This window comes from Mauremys reevesii, linkage group 1, assembly GCF_016161935.1.
Source record: "Mauremys reevesii isolate NIE-2019 linkage group 1, ASM1616193v1, whole genome shotgun sequence".
Lineage (NCBI taxonomy): Eukaryota > Metazoa > Chordata > Testudines > Geoemydidae > Mauremys > Mauremys reevesii.
This window is the reverse complement of record NC_052623.1, coordinates 288338419-288357695: the sequence shown is the minus strand read 5'-3', so window position 1 is coordinate 288357695 and position 19277 is coordinate 288338419. Positions and strand designations below refer to the sequence as shown.

The 19277-nt window shown below is 44.3% G+C and overlaps 2 protein-coding genes across 2 annotated transcripts; both read left to right on the top strand.

Annotated features, from left to right (window-relative positions):
- The first annotated feature begins 7165 nt into the window (after positions 1-7165).
- Positions 7166-9557, top strand: MYF6 (myogenic factor 6). Its single transcript, XM_039519750.1, has 3 exons — positions 7166-7838; positions 8129-8219; positions 8566-9557. Exons 1-3 carry the CDS (start codon positions 7320-7322, stop codon positions 8682-8684), a joined length of 729 nt encoding a protein of 242 aa, XP_039375684.1. The 5' UTR covers positions 7166-7319; the 3' UTR covers positions 8685-9557.
- A 6562-nt stretch (positions 9558-16119) lies between these two features.
- On the top strand, positions 16120-18781 carry MYF5 (myogenic factor 5). Its single transcript, XM_039496001.1, has 3 exons — positions 16120-16760; positions 17619-17694; positions 18002-18781. Exons 1-3 carry the CDS (start codon positions 16260-16262, stop codon positions 18187-18189), a joined length of 765 nt encoding a protein of 254 aa, XP_039351935.1. The 5' UTR covers positions 16120-16259; the 3' UTR covers positions 18190-18781.
- Positions 18782-19277: the final 496 nt, after the last annotated feature.

Below are 19277 nucleotides of genomic sequence, written 5' to 3'. Positions count from 1 at the left end.
AGAACGTGACTGTGGTGATCCAGGGGTTTCTTGTATATGGGTGTCTGTAGGGTTCCATAGCTGAAGCTGATCGTGATGTCCATAAAGTTGATGTTGGTGTGAGAGTGTTCTAGAGAGAGTTTAGTGGACGTGTGGTGGTTGTTGAAGTTGCAGTGGAAATCTATGAGGGAGTTTAAGTTGTCTGTCCAGGGGATGAAAATATAATTGATGAATCTCAGGTATTTCATTGGGAAACCTCCCAGTGGGTGGTCCAATAAAAGCTATTACCTGCTTTGAGCAGGGGGTTGGACTAGGTGACCTCCTGAGGTCCCTTCCAACCCTGATATTCTATTATATTACCTTACCCACCTTGTCTCTGCCCCACTGAGTTCTGTACAGTTGGACTCATGGGATGACACTTTGTGATGTGCTTTCTGGAGCCTAGAACTCTCAACCCAGGGAAAATGGGGGCTAAAGTGTCTTTAAGCTACCTTTGCCCCTTCTGAATTCTGGTTGTTCTGGGGGCTGGAATAGCCCCAGCACAAAGTAGACAGCCTTGGGAGCCTGTGTAACTTATGGCAGCCCCCTCAGGTCAACCTAAGGGAAGGAGTGCTGCTCAGAATCTCTACAGCATTGTTTGCTATCGCCTCACCCTTGACCTGCCCCTAGACCCACCCTTGAAATTCTCCCTATACCAAGACTTGCAAGGGGTCCTCAGAAGACAGCCTTCTTCTGCAGTTCCTGCACTGGGGAATCCTTCACTGATGAGAACCAGCACTGTTAGAGATTCTTTACACCTCTCTGGCCTTTTTACCTGGCATAAAAAAGAGGCCATAGTGGGGATGAGAACCCCACCCATGGTAACTAAGGGAGACTGGTTTGCAGACAGAGGAATAAGAAAACTAGCCTCAGTAAAATCATTTAAAATTCTCAATGTTTCTAAAATGCTCCTTCTAAAATTCATGGGGCATACACAAAACACATGGGTGCATGGTATAATATAAAGGCTTCATCTGCAGCTGTTGAAAATGACACAGAAACCTCATTGGGGCTAATATTTCTCATTCTTGCAAGGAACAGCTCCATAGGCAGCAACCCAAGGCAGTATGGAGCCAAGTGGAGCAAACAGAGCCAAGTGGAGAACCACCAAAGGCCAGTGAAGCCCAGGAGGATATCTGAGACCCAGCAGCAATGAGGAGAGCTTCTGGAGGCATTCAGGCACCTCAACATCCATCTTTGACAGATCAGAGCACTGGCCCTGTCACCTGAGAAGCAGGCTGCAGGCACGTCTAAGAGCAGACTTTGCCTGGCTCCTGACTTCTCAATTCAGGGCTGGCCTGGGGTTTGCCACGGTGATGGGCAGTTGTTGAACTGGTCAAAAGTTTTTAATTGAAATGTATTTTGATGAAAAATGGGTTTTTAGTCTACAACATTTACTTGTAAATAATTGACTGTGACAGACTGCTGGGAGTTAACAGAAGAACCTGCACTCTGATTACTCTGCCACCCATTAGTTCCCTGGAGAAGTCTGTCTGGGGTAACCAAAGTTTATTACCTAATCAGGTGGGGGACTGGGTGAACTAAAGAGTCAATTAACTCATTAGCTGAAGACTGATAAGACATGCACAGGAAGGATGTGAGGAGGAGAATAGGGCTGGCTGAGTCTAGTCTAGGTGAAGGGAAAATTCTGCTCCTCTCAAGCCTCCAGGAAGGGCCACAAACACAGGGGATGGTGTAAATAGCAGTGCTGCTTGGGACTCTAAAGATGTTAGTGGAGGGATCTGAACTAAACTGCACAACATGGATATCTGATTGGTGGCATCTGAGCGCTTTGTGTGGGATGAGAAGGCAGGAGGGGAGTGCACCCTGCTGCACTGAAAAAATTGTTGACATAAATGTTTGTTAAAAATGCTATTCAAGTAATTGTCAAAAATTTTATTTATCAAAACCCAAGATTTTAGTAAATAAAAAATGTTGGTTTCCATTTGGGGAACATTTTTCATGTTTGTGGTAAAAAAAATAATTAAAAATGTGAAAAATGTCCAAACAATGGAAAATGGGTCCATTCTGAACCCTTTGAAACAAAACACAACTTGAATTTTGATTTTTTTAATTTTAGTTTTTAATTTTTCAGCCACTCTAGCTGGTTGGTCTTGGCTCTACTGGCCCCTCCTCTGAAGCCCCAAGCTCCCAAGAGCAGCAGTGAAGGACACAAGAAGATAACAGAAAATACAACAATAGTAATAGCTACAAAATGTGCCTTTTTAAATTCCCAGTGAGCTTATTATTATTACTGTATTATGCTAGTAGCCACAGGGCCCAATGGAGATCAGGGCCGTATGTGCTTGGTTATGTACATACATATAAAAAAGAGACAGGTCATCCTCTGAAAAGCTTGAAATCTAAACAGACAAGAAAGACAAAGGATGAGAGAAAGTCAGGATTATTATCTCCTTTTAAAGATGGAAAATTGAGGCATCAAGAGAAAGGGACAACAGAAGTGCCCTAAAAGTGTGGGGGTGGAGGGCACTGGCAGTCGAACTGTGGCTCCACACCCCTTGCCCCCAGCCATCTCTCTCACTGAGGCCCTGCTCCCATGCCACCTCTTTCCCCAAGGCCCCACCCCCCTGCTGGCTCCTCTCCACTCCCTCCCACCCCATCATTCGCCCTTACAGCTGGTAAAAAGTGATAGGGCCATGGTGTTTGGGCACCCCTGTAGAGAGATCAAGGTACAAATTCGTGACGGTATTTAGGTGCTTAACTGCCACTGATTTCAATGTGAGTTAGGTGCCTAAATACCTTTAAGGATCTGGGCCTTAGTGACTTACCCAAGGTCACCCAGGAAGTGTGTGGCAGAGCAGAGAATTGGCTCCAGAGCTACTGAGTTCCATTTCATGCCTGAACTGCAAGGTCATCCTTCTTTTTATCTTAAAAAAAAAAAGACAAAAAATCACTTGCTAATCAGCAGCCACATCATAAACATACAATAAACCACCAATATACTTAGTCTATGGACGATTGCCACATTACTCTGGGTACTGTCTCAGCAGCTTTAAGTCCCTCTGAGATCTGAAAAAGCCATAAGAACATATGAATGGCCATACTGGGTCAGATGCATGGTCCTTCTAGCCCAATATCCCATCTTCCAACAGTGGCAGGATGCTTCAGAAGGAGTGAACTGAACAGGGCACTTTACTGAGTGATTCATCCTTGTCATCCAGTCCCAACTTCTGGCAGTCAAAGGTTTAGAGACACCCAGAGCATAGAATTGCATCCCTGACTATCTTGGCTAATAGTCATTACTGGACCTATCCCCCATGAACTTGTCTCATTCATTTTTAACACAGTTCTATTTTTGGCCTTCACAACATCCCCTGGCAGTGAGTTCCACAGGTTGACTCTGTGTGTGTGTGTGTGTGTGTGTGTGTGTGTGTGTGTGTGTGTGTGTGTGTGTGTGTGTGTGTGTGGTACTTCCTTATGTTTGTTTAAACCTGCTGCCAAATAATTTCATTTGGTGACGACTAGTTCTTGTGTTATGTGAAGGGGTAAATAACACTTCCCTATTTACTTTCTTCACATCATTCATGATTTTATAGACCTCTATCATATCCCCTCTTAGACTGTTCAGCTTAGAAAAGAGATAACTGTCTTTTGAATTTCTCATCATATGGAAGCAGTTTTATACCCTTATTCATTTTTGTTGCTCTTCTCTGTACCTTTACTATTCTAATATATCTTTTTTTAAAATAGGATGATCAGAACTGCACTCGGTATTCAAGATGTGGATGTATCATGGATTTACGTAGTGGTATTATGATATTTATGATATCCCTTTCCTTATGGTTCCTAACATTCTTTTAGCTTTTTTGACTGCCACTGCACATTGGGCAGATGTTTTCAGAGAGCTATCCATGATGAATCCAAGAGCTTTCTTGAGTGGTAACTTCATTTTGTATGTTAGTTGAGATTATGTTTTCCATTGGAATTACTTTGCACTTATCAACATTAAATTTCTGTTTTTCAATCACCTAATTTAGTGAGATCCCTTAGTAACTCCTGGCAGTCAGCCTTGGACTTAACTACATTGGGTAATTTTGTATTGTTTGCAAATTTTGCCACCTCACTGTTCACCTCCTTTTCCAGATCATTTATGAATATATTGAACAGCAAAGACCCTAGCAAATATATTGAATATATTGAACAGCAAAGATCCTTGGCAGATCCTGCTTTTACCTCTCTCCATTGTGAAAACTAACCATTTACTCCTACCTTTTGTTTCCTATCTTTTTAACCAGTTACTGATTCGTGAGAGGACCTTCCCTCTTATCCCATGACTATTTACATTGCTTAAGAGCCTCTGGTGTGAGACTTGTACCAAATGCTTTCTGAAAGTCCAAGTACACTATATCCACTGGATCATCCTTGTCTACATGCTTGTTGACACCCTCAAAGAATTCTAAAAATTAGTGAGGCATGATTTCCTTTTACAATAGCTGTATTGATTCTTTCCCGAAGTAACATGTTTGTCTATGTGTCTGATAATTCTGTTCTTTGTTATAGTTTCAACCAATTTGCCTGGTACTGAAGTTAGGCTTACTAGCCTGTAATTGCCAGGATCGCCAAGGGAATCTTTTTTAAAAATTGGTGCTACTTTAGCTGCCTTCCAGTCATCTGGTACAGAGGCTGATTTAAGCGATAAGTTACATACCACAATAAGGAGTTCTTTAGTTTCATACATGAGTTCCTTCAGAACTCTTTAATGAATACCATCTGGTCCTGGCGACTTATTAGAGACAAGACAGATCAAGAGTTATTAGCTAAAAGTAACGCAGTAATGATATATTCAACCCCCAATAGCTCAAGAAAATGCATTCACCTCCACATGGTGCTCAGCCAAACCAAATAGTTCAAGGGTACAAGTAGATGTTATTTACTTGCTCCAAGGAATTTTGTCATGGATGTTGAGACAGGTGCAACAGTCCATAGGACCTACAACTTAAAAAGGGAATGGCTGTGTGTGGACCTGAAATAGGATGCCTAGTGTAGCTGCAATGCACCACTGCCACTTGAGCTGGTACAATCATGCTAGTGTAAGTTGTAGTAATGCAAGTAGATGCAGCTAGTGAGTTCAAGGCCATCAGAACGTATCTGTAGGTGAGTGACACCAAATGTTGTATAAAAGAGATACGGTTGTTCTGGAGCAAAAGGAATCACAAAAATATGAATTTCTATTACATATTGAAGAAGCTATTTGCAGTGCACAACTTTGTTGACCCTCCTAACTTATAGACAATGTTACCTATTATTATGTGCCAGTAATGGCAATCTTTCTAACCTTTTCAACATATATACAGCTATATCTGTTTTGCAGAGCACTCTTGTATCATTTCTCATATATTGATGTTTGATGAGAGAGAGAGAGAGAGAGAGGGAGGGAGTTGGGACAACATATTTCAAACTATTAAGGTGATATTCACTAGTTTGCTATCATTCAAATGAAATATTGTTGGTCACATTAACATGTTCAATGCAACCGAAAGCCAACTTCCCACCTCAGTGCTCTATTTAATATCAATTACTTTCCATTTCATTTATTTTTTATCTTTTCTTTTGCATCACAGTCTGTTTGGATTTTTTTTCCAGGACATTTTAGTTTCTTCTGCAGTGCCAACCCCCTCTGATGGAGGAAGGAAGGAAAGAAGAAAAATGGGGAAACCCCACATATATTTACAACATATTTAACGTATGTACTATTTATTAAATATAGCCTTCAATAGCTAAACACAATCAGACTTAGAGTTGGTTCCATTGGTCAGGAATCAAAATGTAATTACATTTGCTTTGAAGAATTCCTTGAAACAATATGTATCTATCTATATAGAGCATGTTAATATTTATTACATATATTACAGTTGCAGCTAGCAGACACAATAGAGATCGGGGTCTCTTTGTGCTAAGCACTGTAGGAACACATGGGAGAGAGTCCCTGGCCCAAAGAGCTTACATTCCAAATACTGTACTCTTTTGTATTGAAACTAGTAGTTTAACTGAGCATGTTGAACTTCTGTGGATCCATTTAAAACCTGATGTTGCCATGATTTATGAAGAGGGATACGGGGCCTGATCCTGCAGTATTGACTCAGTCAGAACCAAAATCCCATTGATTCATGAGCCCCTTGTGTCAATGAAGTATCAGTTCACAATCAGTTTCTGAGGATCAGTTGATCCTGTGATCAATACCATTACATCAGGGAACTTAGCAGCAGGGTAATCGTTCCCTTCACGAAGGATTGAGATTGAAGGACCCGTGGACAGAGTTGGTGATATTTCATGGGCTTAGTTCTTTATTTTTACATTTGTTGTTGTTAATATCTGCAAACTGTAATCAAACAAGGAAAGAAATTATACATGATTTTGCATCTGGTGGGCTGAGACTCAGTGGGATGAGTGGCAGATATAGGATAAGATTGTGCTTTGCTCCTGATATATCCCTTCTTCAGGACAGCTGAGTGTATCGCTTTTTAGGATATAGAGCGCCCCAGTTTGCCCTACGATCAATAACTGTGATCACAAGACACTGAAACCTACAATGTGTGTAAGTACAATGCTTAACTTAGTAACTGTGCCAATAATGTATAATGATCCGTGGAAGAGAGGTTGCCTGGTCGTCCAAGCTGAGCTATGCCTTGGCAGCCTTCCTGCAAGTGTATGTTGCAGAAGAGTGTGTATCATTTGTAACCTTGGGCTGGCACTAATGGTTTGGGTCACAGGAATGGCATGTTTCGAAGAGGGAAAAAAATAGCATGGACTCTTCTGAAAATATTAACCCGTCTATTTGGAGAGTGGCCGTTGCCTTTGAAACCTGGCTCTATACACCTATATTTAGCACTGGAGGAGGGAAGGAGAAGAGGTTTCAGTTTTAAGCTCCGCTGTTTGCTCTAAAATCACCCCCTCCCCCCATCTGAAACAGGGCAGATTCGCACAGAGGGGTGTGGCCGCTGCCCTTTGGAATTATTCCCCCAAATCCACCTTTGCTATCCCACTTCATCCCGCGTTCGCGAGCTGAGTTTGCGTTTTTTATTCTCCCCCCCCCTTTCCACTCCCCACCCCCCCGCCAAACAGGAGATGTTCCCCAGACGGAGCCCAGGATACTGGTCGGAATCAGATTTGGAGGGTGATGCACCGCGACAGCTAAAAGTTGGATAGAGTTTCAGCAGCTACTATATATAAAGCAGGGGGACTTATGTCACTGCACTAATTAAATTCCATCTGGGTGGCTCCTCTGGGTTTTTTTGAGCCTATCACCCAACTCCAGCAGGCAGAGAGGCCAAGGGGAGAGCATGATGATGGACCTTTTTGAAACTAGCTCCTATTTCTTCTACTTGGACGGAGAAAATGGAGCTCTGCAGCAGCTGGAGATGGCAGAGGGGTCCCCCCTGTACCCAGGCAGCGATGGCACTTTGTCCCCTTGCCAGGACCAAATGCCCCCAGAAGCCGGGAGTGACAGCAGTGGAGAGGAGCATGTGCTGGCACCCCCGGGCCTACAACCCCCTCATTGCCCCGGCCAGTGTTTGATCTGGGCTTGTAAGACCTGCAAGAGGAAATCGGCCCCCACCGACAGGAGGAAAGCAGCCACCCTGCGGGAGAGGAGGCGGCTGAAGAAGATCAACGAAGCCTTCGAGGCTCTGAAAAGGAGGACTGTGGCCAACCCCAACCAGCGGCTGCCCAAGGTGGAGATCCTGAGGAGTGCCATCAGCTACATAGAGAAGCTGCAGGATCTCCTGCACAGGCTGGATCAGCAGGAGAAAATGCAGGAGATTGGGGGAGACCCTTTTAGCTTCAGCCCCAAGCAGGGAAATGTAAGCACAGCGATTGTACTCAGTCCCCTCCTGCCCCCTGAAAGTCAGCTGCGAAACCGCCTTCCACTTTTTTTTTCTCTCCCTCTTCCCCTTCCTTAATGCACAGCCGGGCACACTAACGAGCATTTAACAGACTTAGCGAGGGAAGTATAAGTCGTTGTTTGGAAGTCCAGCAGGCACCCAGGCTGCCCCGAGGAGCAGCGATCCTCTTTGCTAATATATGTGTTCTCTCTCTCTCTCTCTCTCTCTTTCCCTCCCTCTTTCCTCTGCGCTCTACGTGTTTACTTCAGATCCCAAGTTCAGATTTCCTGAGCACCTGCAGCTCCGACTGGCAAAATGTTTCTGATCATTCCAGAGTGCTAGCGATCAATGCCAAAGAAGGTAAACTTCAGGATTCTCTTTACGTGTGCATAATGTATATACGTGTGTGTGTGTGTGTGTGTGAGAGAGAGAGATCAATTCCGTTAGCGGAAAAAAAATCTTACAGTGCTCAGAAAAAATGAACACTGTTACTGTATTGTACGCTTCTATATAGATATTGTAAGTTTGCTCACAGGTGTTGTTTCCTTTTCCTAATATGTGAATATCGGTCCTTGTTAGATCGTCTCTTTCTTAGGGCTATGTTCCTTTCTGTCATTCCCTTCTGTGTATCGATCGCTGTTTAAAAAAAACTAAACCAAACACTCTATCTTTTATTATTCTTTTTATTTATTTATTTATTAACCAGGAGCCTCCATCGTTGAATCTTCAGCCTCTAGCAGCCTTCGTTGTCTTTCTTCGATAGTGGACAGTATTTCTTCAGAAGATCCCAAACTTCCCTGCGTGGAGGAAGTGGTAGAGAAGTAGATCTGCATTTGGCCTGATCGTATTTTGAACGCTGATAACAAGGAACTCACCCCACAACCTATAAATGAAATAATTAATTAATTTAATATTTTAGCAATCCCAGACAGGGGCCTTGTTAAAGGCACTGGTAGGCAGATAAAGTTGAATCTTCTTAAAAAGAAATGTTCCTCCGATAATTGTACAATCCAATTCTTTCTTTCTTTCTTTCTTTCTCTTCTGTTGTATAGACCACTCCTTTTTTATTTAATATATTTACTTGTTTTCTGGTGATCCACTTTGTATAATATTCAACAAAAAGTTCATTCCTGTCTGAGTGAAGCTGTTGTTTGGATATCCTGTTAGTATTATTTAAAGAGTTCTTAGGTTGTGTGTTTGTACATAATTTTAGTACTTTTTTAATGTAAACCGGATCCATATCTATATCTATATCTATATATATATATTTAAATTGTGGAATGTGATATTGTATATAAGAACGGCCAGATTTCCTGGGTATGTAAAATAAAGTTCTTTGTGTTACAAAGGTCCCAGCCCCACTTTAAATTGTGGGCCCGATCCTGCTCCCATTAGAATTACATTTTGCCACTGACTTCAGGGAGATCAGGACCCAATTCGGTCAATCCAAATAAAAAGTGTTTAAAATTAAGAGGTTGCAAATATTTCCAGCCAGGGCAGCGTCTCTTTAACTGTCTAAACAGTTTCTCTTCTACTCAGAACCGCACAGAAGGTCTTCATTCTTTCCCTCATTCTTTCCCTCTTATTTTGCGTTAGCAGCCTTCCACAGCTGAGAGTTGTGACTGCTGCTGTGTATAGGATTGTGTAGGCCGCCTACGTTCACCCAGGCCAGTGCTTCCCTTCGGTCTCCCTCAGTGGAAAATTCAGCGGAGCTACCGTCCATTTCATTAAATCGCTGGGGAAAGCGCTTCCACTCGGCTCCTGACTTATTTATTCAGGGCTATATTTACCCTGCATGTTTGACCTGCTGAGCTGCACATGCTTGGAGGAGCCTGCTGTACCAAGCAGGGTCAGTCAGACTCCTGTGTTTAATTAACCAGCTCCCTATGTCGCCTGAATTCTTCTCCGATCTTCTTGTTGGGGCTGGAGGAGTTGCACTCAGCCCGTGATTGCAGCAGAATGTCTGGGCCTGGCTGGTTCCTAGTGGACAGCGAAGGGCTCTGACATGAGCCAGCTCCCGTGGGGTCCAGAGGGCAGAGACGTCTTTCGAAGAAAGGTGACTCCTACCGCCTTCTCGTACCGTGCAGGGGGAGCTTAGGGCCCCCAGGGGCGGAAAGAGTTAAGTGGCTGAAAGTGGGGACTAGGAGGAAAAACAACACGTGAAGCCTTTCAGTCAGTGCTGTAGAAAAACAAACCCTAGAGCTGAGGGTGGAAAAGCAGGAGCTGCTCCCAGTAAGGACTGTAGGGCTTGTAACCGATTTGTTTATAATCTCGGGAAGAGGCGACCAAGAAACTAAACTGCTGAGTTTCTCCCCCCAGCTCCTCACCACTTCATGGTAACTAACAAGAGGAAACGTCCCATCGCCGAGCAGTTAAAATGTCCCTTTGTCACCTCCGCTCTAACTTGAATCCTTCAGATTTAAAAATACAGTGTCACTCCCATGTTCCTCCTTAGCCAGCGTGCTGGGGGGCAATGGCTGGCGAAAGGGACAGCTCTCACTCAGCCGCAGCCAGAAACTCTCCATTACACCGCTACTTGCTATTCCCCGCTCCCTATCTGTGCTGGCTGCGTCGCCTGCCCTAACAATTCGCCGGGGGCCACATTATGTGGTTGGGTGGTGGTAGTTTTTATTTTGTTAAGTCTGCCACTTAAACAAGAGCATTTCCAGTTGTTGAATGCTGGGATTTGTGTGTCTCAAGCAGTGAGTGATAAACAGAAACAAGAGAGGTAGGGTGTAATTCCTCCCCCACACGTTTGAAAGAAACTCTCCGCTGTATAGAAATAACAGAAGGCAGGACCTTTGGAAATCTACGCTTCCAAAGCATATGGTTTGTCACACAAAAAGCGATTGCTTTTGGTAAGAGAGGGTGGCTGCTGCCCTGGCTTTCATGTAGAGCTTTAGCTTGATCAGAAATATACGAAGAAGCTTTTGCTTAGCCCCGCTAGAAGCTATTAGTGTTCTTCTAGTTCAATGCCTAACAAGTAAGAGGAGGGTCCCCCATCTAGTACCACTCAAGCAAAACGGGAGGGGGGAATGGGGCAATTTGCCCCAGGCCCTGGGCCCTGCAGGGGCCCCCATGAGAATATAGTATTCTATAGTATTGCAGCTTTTTTTAAATGGAAGGGCCCCCTGAAATTGCTTTGCCCCAGGCCCCCTGAATCCTCTGGGGGCTCTGAGCAAAACTCTCCCTAGCTTTACTTTTTCTGAGTACAGCGGGTCGGACCTAGCCTTGAAATTGTAACTCTCCTCAAAAGGAGAATTTCATGAGCATCTCATGCACACCTTGAAAAAAACCACCCTTTTTCTTCCTCTTGCTAACGGGGAGGTTTTATTCACATCCTAATATTGACGTCAAGGGACTCTATTGTCCGCCTGTGTTTGGACCCCGAAATCCGTGTCGTCTCCAGCAACGGGGTAACATGAGAAATTGTTTGGAGTAAGTTTGAGTAAAGAAGATTTTTCATTAAATAAAGAAAATATTTCCCGAAGAGACGCCCTGTGACCTCAATGGCTGTCTCTGACATGCAAGGCTTCCCAGTGAAAGTCCTCAGTGTGTTTGCAATTAAAATGTTTTTGTTTGATATTAATAACGATAATCTTTACCTAAGTCTGAAGCCAAAGCAAACAGGGCCCTGGAAGCACAAAATCAAGAGGTAATAACTCGGTAAAGATAAGCAGTTTGTGATTTAATCTAGCCTCTTTCCAGAGGGGGGTGGGTGCAAAGTTATCAGGTTTAAACTAATGAAAGTGATTTTCTGCCTACATTTTATTAAATGTGGAACAAAGCTCCTGGAACATGACTCCCCAAATGTCCCTTTTAAGGCCTGGCTCCTGTAGCTTCACCTGTATTGCATAACTCATAGCCTGTGTATTTATTTATATTGAGAGTAGTGGGGAGGGGGACTTGATGGGCTCATTCATTTCACGGATCCAACAGCCATTGTAATATACTATGGAATGAAACAGTGAGGGCATTCACTTGATGCACTGCAGACAATCATTGTAATCGAGGTTCCCCTGGGGACTAGAATACCCTGGTGGGATGGAACAGATGAAATGTGGATACAGTGGTGGTGGGAAAAGATAAAGGTAGATGAGACTGGGTTTAAATCCCCACTAACTACTGAAGGACAAATGTAATGTTCTCTTCCTAAGTGAAAGGATGACATGAAATGAAATATATTTAGATTAACAGATAGTGGACCCACTTCTTGTTCGGGTAAAACTGCCACCAACTTCAGGGGTAGCAGAACCGGGATTGGCTCCAGCGCTGTTGATGAAATCCGAGAAGACCAATGCACACTGGTGCGATGCAGCTATATTCAAAGGGAAAAGTCCGAGCACTCGAACATTCATAAGAAGCACTTGCAAGGATCGTTATGTGGCTGTGGGGACCCAGGATAGCGTTTTGCCAGAGCTTTGCCCTTTTATGGCAAGTGTGGCTGTTTTCACCGGGAGGAGAGAGAGATGGAGGTGTGTGGGAGGGCTTGAATAACTCAGCCATGTGCTCGCTTGGGTTTCCCCTTCTGAAGCAGCAGGAACTAGCAACTTTTCCCATTCTCAAGGCTGCTAAAAACCCTCGTGTCCCTTTGATCTCTCTTGGGAGTCTCAGAATGCAAGCAGAGGCCAATGTCTTCTTCAGCTGGCTTCTATACAAATCCTTCCCGCAGCTCTGGCAGGTACTAATGTGTTTACTTAGGTGCGCGCAGTTCCCAGAGCTTGATGGAACCAAAAGTTTAGCACGTCGTTGGAGTCCCCTTAATATAGGTCCCACTGGGAAAGAGTTTTTGTTCCTAGTTAGTTCTGGAGGCGGATTGCTGACGGGGACCTCGGATGGCACGGTTATTACTGAATTGGCTGTTTATCCAGGAGCTAAAACTTCCACCGATTTAGCGTGCCTAACAGCAATTTGAACTAATGGAACAACACGTCACAAAATAAATCCTGCAAACCATTATTGATATACACTGGAACAAATCCTTATCTTGCAGTCTACACTCAGGCAAAAGTTCCACCGACCCCGACTGGGATTTTGTCTGAATTTTCGAGAACAGCTAGTTTCCTCTGCATTTTCTTGGCTGGGATTGTAATGTGTATTTTTAATAAAGGATGCCCCAAATAAAACCTCAATAAATTTAGACTCCAGCTGTTAAATTTTGTAGTCCTGACCCCTGAGTTTGCTCAGGCAAACTCAATGGGAGTTGTTCTTGAAGTGGGGACTACAGTAACTGTCTCTTGGCTTCAGCTGTCTTTACAATTAATTATATATAAAGATCTGCTGCTTTTAAAATACAACATTAATACAGCCCCAACAAGGGAATTGTGTTCTGCAATCAGTACCCCACACTCACTGGCACACAATTTCTTCACTTCACACGCCCCGGTGGTTAAACTTTGGGTCATATCTGTAAAGATGGGAGCAGTATGTGATAATATTTTCATACACCGATATTTACATTTCATTCCTAAACGTTCTACTCACATTTTGTCAATTGAACTATGTAACACTTTCCTTGTTTGGTTTGGTGTTTCATTGTTTTGTTCCGTTTTTCGAAGTAAAGTTAAAGTCAAACCATTTCAGAAGAGGGGAGAAAAGTCACGAAATACAACCTGCTGGTCAATAATTTTGCTCTTTTAAAAAAACCTATTCCTTCTTTTATGGTGGGGGGAAATAATCATAAACTAGTCAGAAATGTGTTTTAAATATATCTATATATTAAAAGTAACTATAACAGTACGATTCCTACTGGCTGAGGGACGCCTTTGAAACGCTGTTGTCTTTTTTTGCGAAGATTTCTTGCTATTTTAAAAAAAACTCTATATTTTGTTCTCTGTTTTAACAAGAGTTTGAAAGTCGTGTTGTCCCATTCTCGGCATTTCAATCCCCAGGTCTCAAAAACCCACCACCGCTACCCGCTCGCAGCAGCCTCATTAACCAACCTTATCATTTGTGTTTTTTCCTGCTTCTTTTAGTTCTACTGGCCGGCTTGCTGCACGTTTGCAAATTTGTTTTGAGATCACTTTACAAAAGGAAACTGGCACCTCTAAGGGATCCTAATTACAGATTTTCCTGAGTGACAGCATCTTTTTTTTCCCAAAGATTCAGGAAGAAGGGAAACAACCTTCAGAATTCCCCTAAGACTCTTGGGAAGGGCACATTTCTAAACAACCCCAAACACTCTGAAGAAGGAGCTACAGATTCGAATGCAAGGAGAGGCACAGACAATATTTTGGAAGCCATACCAAAGGGGGTGGGCATTGTTAATACAAGATATATTGTACACACTTGGAGAGAAACCACCGAAAGGTGATCAGAACAGTGTACCTAGCACTTTAAAGACCAAGTTAATTTGTGCGCAAAGCATAGATCTGTAAACAGGTCTATTTCAGCCTGCGAGAACATGCTACATTAAAATATCCGTGTGCTACAATCCAAGAAAGTCTTCAAGTTACCGCTGACCAGAACCGCTTTATTTGGCTGATGATTTCTTGCAAAACCACTGAGAACTGCAACGTTTCAAACGTGGCCAGCTGAATGTCAACCTGGACTTCATTAGAGAGAGCTGAAATTCAGAGCTTTCCTTTTCTGTAACTCTATTCCTTTATCAGCGCTCTGGCTTTAATACAGTATTCATTTCAAAGGGGGCTCGCTGCCCGTTTATGGCCCTAAATAAACTGGAACAGGACAGATGTAGCCTTTCCAACCGCTTAGATAATTATATACCGACTTTTTGAAGGGAGGTGGGCAGGGTTTTATTTATTCAACCTTTTATTTCTTCCTCTGATATATTTTAAAGTGGGGTTTCACTGAAAGCAATAACAACATTCCCCTAAGGAGACTGAACAGTTATAGATCAATTATCAGATGGATTCTCCTCTGGGTGGCTTGGAGCTCGGGGTATACTGTATAAAGAGATACGTGGCTTTTCAGCCTACCTGCTCCAAACTGAAGCCTAATCTCTCCTTTTCCAAAGTGTTTGCGGTCCACAGCCTGCATCAAGGCAGTAGTTCAATAACCTTTCTTACACAGAATTCCCTGCCAGACTCCTTTACTTAAAGGGGGTTTGAATAAAATGACTAGACCAAGAAGTAAACTCACTGGCTAAGTCAGCTGCTGCTCCTTGAGCGAGGTTAGTAAAAAATGCTTCTGCTGGGTACTGAGAATAACTCGCACAGCTTGGGCATTTCTGAGGGGGTCGTTTGGAAACCGTTTTATTTAACCCGAATAACATATAAAAGCCAGCTGAATGTGGCCAAAGGGCTCCTGCGCTTTGGCAAATGCCTGTTAAATGGCTTCATTACCACTTTAATGGCCCTTTAACAGTTTCAGTGATCTGCGACTTGGTCTCTGGAAGGCTTTTGTCACCGACTTGTGTAAAGTTACTCTCAGGGATTGTGGGGTTAGAAATTTTACACTTCCAGGAGGGGTTTGTTGCACTGACAGCTGGGACGCATCTGTAACGGTACAAGTTTGTCTGAAAGCAGAAAATTAGCAAACCCAAAGCACTGCTCTGCTGTTGCCTCTAGCACCATCAGGCCACAGGGAAGAGAGCAAAGGGGGGGGGGCAGAGAGATTTTCTTAGGCAAACAAATACAATGGTCTTATGTGAGTACCGTTTCTGACATGATCAGGGAGCACTAAAACCTGAAATTTACCTGAAATGTCTCCCCCCCTTCATTGTTAATTGACAAAAAGTTATTGTTACGCAGGAATGATTTTCTAGTTTTGTCTTTTTTTTTAAATCTAATCGAATCAAAGGACAAAACATCCCTCAGGAAAATGAAGAAAACGGATCACAACTATAAAAACAAAGTGAGCCAGTCTGGTTCGAACTGTTGCATTGATTGTGAGAAAATCAAATGATTAAAAACGTTCACCGTTTAATTCCCGTGACTATGGCGAATAAGGTGAGACTGTATCCTATTCACCCCATAATGTGTTGGAAGATGCTTATTTGCAGGAAATGTCACGTTTTAGGGTTTCTTTCCCACCTTTCCTGCTCTTTATTTTTCACACCAAATTGCGAATCTCCTACTTTATTCTAACTTTTGAGTTGTTGCAATCACTGAAAAAGTTGATGCATGTTAACATGTAATAAACTCATCCGACAGTCAGAAGGAGCGGTGCATAGCAAGTTGTCTCCTGGGGATTGGAGGGGGTTTGCCCAGACAGGCCCAGTAGGGGTTGTGGAGGGATATGCTAATAAAGACTAGCCTCTCTGGACCAGCCTCCCATAACAACATGTATATATAAAGAGCCCCGTGCCCCAGAGAAAGGACACTTTGCTTCGCATCCCTAATTACTTAGGAAATTGCCCAAGAAAACTGCAGTGTGACGTGCTGAGCCTGGCTCGCTGCAGTCCAGACCCAGCACCGCTCTGTATTAGCTGTTGCAAAGATGGAGGTGATGGACAGTTGCCAGTTTTCTCCATCCGAGTTCTTCTATGACAGCTCCTGCATCTCTTCCCCGGAAGGCGAGTTCGGGGATGATTTCGAACACGGGCTGGCTGCCTTCGGAGCCCACAAAACAGACGGCCCGTGGTCCGACGAAGAGGAGCATGTCAGAGCCCCTACAGGGCATCATCAAGCCGGCCACTGCCTCATGTGGGCTTGCAAAGCCTGCAAGAGAAAGGCCACTACCATGGACCGGAGGAAGGCAGCCACCATGCGCGAGAGGAGGCGCCTGAAGAAAGTGAACCAGGCTTTCGACACGCTGAAGAGGTGCACCACTGCCAACCCCAACCAAAGGCTCCCCAAAGTGGAGATCCTGAGAAACGCCATCAGGTACATCGAAAGCCTGCAGGAGGTCTTGAGAGAGCAGGTAGAAAACTACTACAGCCTGCCAGGACAGAGCTGCTCTGAACCCACCAGCCCAACTTCCAGCTACTCCGACGGGACGGTAAGAGACTGGCGTTTCGATCACGTAAAACTCTTTGGGTTGTAAAGGTGCCGACATAGGCAGGTTACTCCGTTAATTCAGGGTTCTGCTGTGTGGTCTAAAGGTGGAAGAGTGAAAACGGGGTGCGTTTATTAAGATCCCATGGAAACGTTAAGTGCGCTTCGGAAAATGGTCCCTTTCCAGGATGTGATTCACGTGGTGTTCTGCATGCAAACAGCCTTGCAGTGCTGTGGGGGTGGGGGACTTCATATGTGCAAAGGGGGCAGCTTTGTTGCCCTGCAGGGGATGAAGATAAATAGAAAACAAGCTTCTGGGTAGTGATAGCATTCACCACTCAATGCCCGTCAATGCTCCTTCGTGTTTTGTAGACAAGCTCTTACGAAGTACCGCATGGAACATGGAGAACGGAGAATAGGGAGTGAAGCCTTTGCTAATCCCCTCGCCCCCCCAACCCCCAGTAATGTTACAGCTGTCATGAAAAAAAATAGAGGGCAAGAGGGGAACCCACCCAGCTGAAGCCTGGCCCAGATGCATTTTTTCCCGAGCGCGTTTGTTCCATCAGTGCCAGGTTTTAATGCGCTTTCGCTCTGGGAAAGTGTCCTCTTACTGACTCGCCGTGCCTGCCTCCTGCTACCAATCCATTCTCCATGGTTAACGCGGCGCACATTGCGGATGGGCCCGCCTTTTGCCACGCTGCCCCTCCCGCAAAGAGCCGCTGGAAACGGAGCTAATGTCAGCAAATGTGCCGAACGAAGGCGCGGCGGGGTTGGAGGGTCCCGCTGCAGAGGGTCCCCAGGCTCAGCCCGTTGGAAGTCGCGCACCCCTAAGCTCTGTGCGCTCATTTCTTGTCTGTTCTAGGCCGAATGCAGCAGCCCTGCCTGGCGCCGGCGGAGCAGCAGCTTTGACACTGTCTATTGCCCGGACACACACAGCGGTAAGCATGAGCACAGGGCTCGGGCCCGCGCCTTTCTTAACGGCGCGACTCCGCCGTGAGTGAGGTGGGAGCGATGTAGGTCGAGAGGCAGCATCTGCCACGCGTTTTCCCCCTCCCGATCTCTACGCCGGGCGGTGATATTTACAAACGACGAGGTGCGCTGCGTGTCGGCGCCTGGACTCCAAAGGGCCGGGTGGGGATAGGCACAGGAGTTGGAAATTAAATCGTCGCTACTTAGCGAGTTAATTCACGTTTCTTGACGCATGTAAGTATTTATCTATTACTTTCGCCTAACTCTGTTCCACAGACAAAAGTACTACACTGTCCAGCTTGGACTGTTTATCCAGCATCGTGGATCGTATCTCTTCCACCTCCGATCCAGCTGCGCTGCCACTTCGGGACACCGCCTCCCTCCCTGCAAACGCCAGCCTCGATTCCCAGCCAGGCACCCCTAGGACCCCGCCTCATTCCAGGCTCATCTATCACGTATTATGAAACCAACTCCAGCCACTGCTTTTACGTGGGGAGAAAGAAACTCACGCAATGAACTATGCAGGTGGAATCCACGCGTTTCAACCTATGTATATGAAGGAGAAGCTTTTTAAACTGTATATTTGTGAATAATGTTGCCACAAGATGTATTTATCTAAAGCATTCTTGACACATTTTAGTCCTTTTTTGACTTTTATTATATTGTTACCAGGTTAGCTTTTTGGCTAGCGTAAACATTGTGCGCAGTAAACAGAAGGCTGTAACAAGTGGCTTCCTGAGAAGTTTTTATAGCAATGCTAACGTTATATTTTCATAATGGTCTGTCTTAACGCTCTTGGTTAGAGGAGGCACTTTTATTCCACCCGAAACAACAAAGCAAGTAAAAGCTCACTTGCAAACAACATTAAACATATTTGTCTCATCAGATACAAATGTATGAAATACAGAGAAAACATTGTTGCCTAATGCTGTATAGTTTATTTCCATTCATGGGATGCTTTTTGTTGTAAGCGCGTCAGTATTTCTGTGGGGACCGAGGGTTCTCAAAATAAAAGCATCTGAAATTGTCAAAGGTTGGGAATACATGGTATTCTGAAAACCCTGCTATAAATAAAAAGTGTTATTACAGAAGTGGTTCCTTTTGTGGTTCTTTAAACCATCTCCAGATATTCAGGACTCTAGCCATTTTTTAAATGATTTCTAGCTCTTCCATATGCTTACCAATTCTTTGAATTCATCATAATAATAATGGTATGGCATATGGCACATTTAATCTAAAGGCATCCCTAAGGCTTTTACAAACTAAAGCCTTGGTCTTGCAAAAAGTTAGGCACATATTTAACCTGAAGCCTGTGAATAGCCCCTTTGAGTCTGGCGGCACTATTCAAAGCAACTGCATAATGTTTGCAGGATTAGGGCCTGCAATGCAGCACTCTGGACATGAGTAGCTCTTCCTCATGCAAGTAGGGACATCCTTGGGACTACTCAGAAAGCAGGGGTTTGCAGGCTCAGGCCATTATATTACACATTAACAGCAAAGACCTGCTCCTATTGCCATTGATTTCAATGGGAGCGGACCTGGTCCCCACCTC

Bases quoted from the DNA above. Each gene is read 5' to 3' on its own strand.
- MYF6 (XM_039519750.1), top strand. From the start codon at position 7,320: ATGATGATGGACCTTTTTGAAACTAGCTCCTATTTCTTCTACTTGGAC. The intron at 7,839-8,128 runs GTAAGCACAGCG...TGTTTACTTCAG, and splicing joins TCAGCCCCAAGCAGGGAAAT to ATCCCAAGTTCAGATTTCCT. The intron at 8,220-8,565 runs GTAAACTTCAGG...TTTATTAACCAG, and splicing joins AGCGATCAATGCCAAAGAAG to GAGCCTCCATCGTTGAATCT.
- MYF5 (XM_039496001.1), top strand. From the start codon at position 16,260: ATGGAGGTGATGGACAGTTGCCAGTTTTCTCCATCCGAGTTCTTCTAT. The intron at 16,761-17,618 runs GTAAGAGACTGG...TGTCTGTTCTAG, and splicing joins CCAGCTACTCCGACGGGACG to GCCGAATGCAGCAGCCCTGC. The intron at 17,695-18,001 runs GTAAGCATGAGC...TCTGTTCCACAG, and splicing joins TTGCCCGGACACACACAGCG to ACAAAAGTACTACACTGTCC.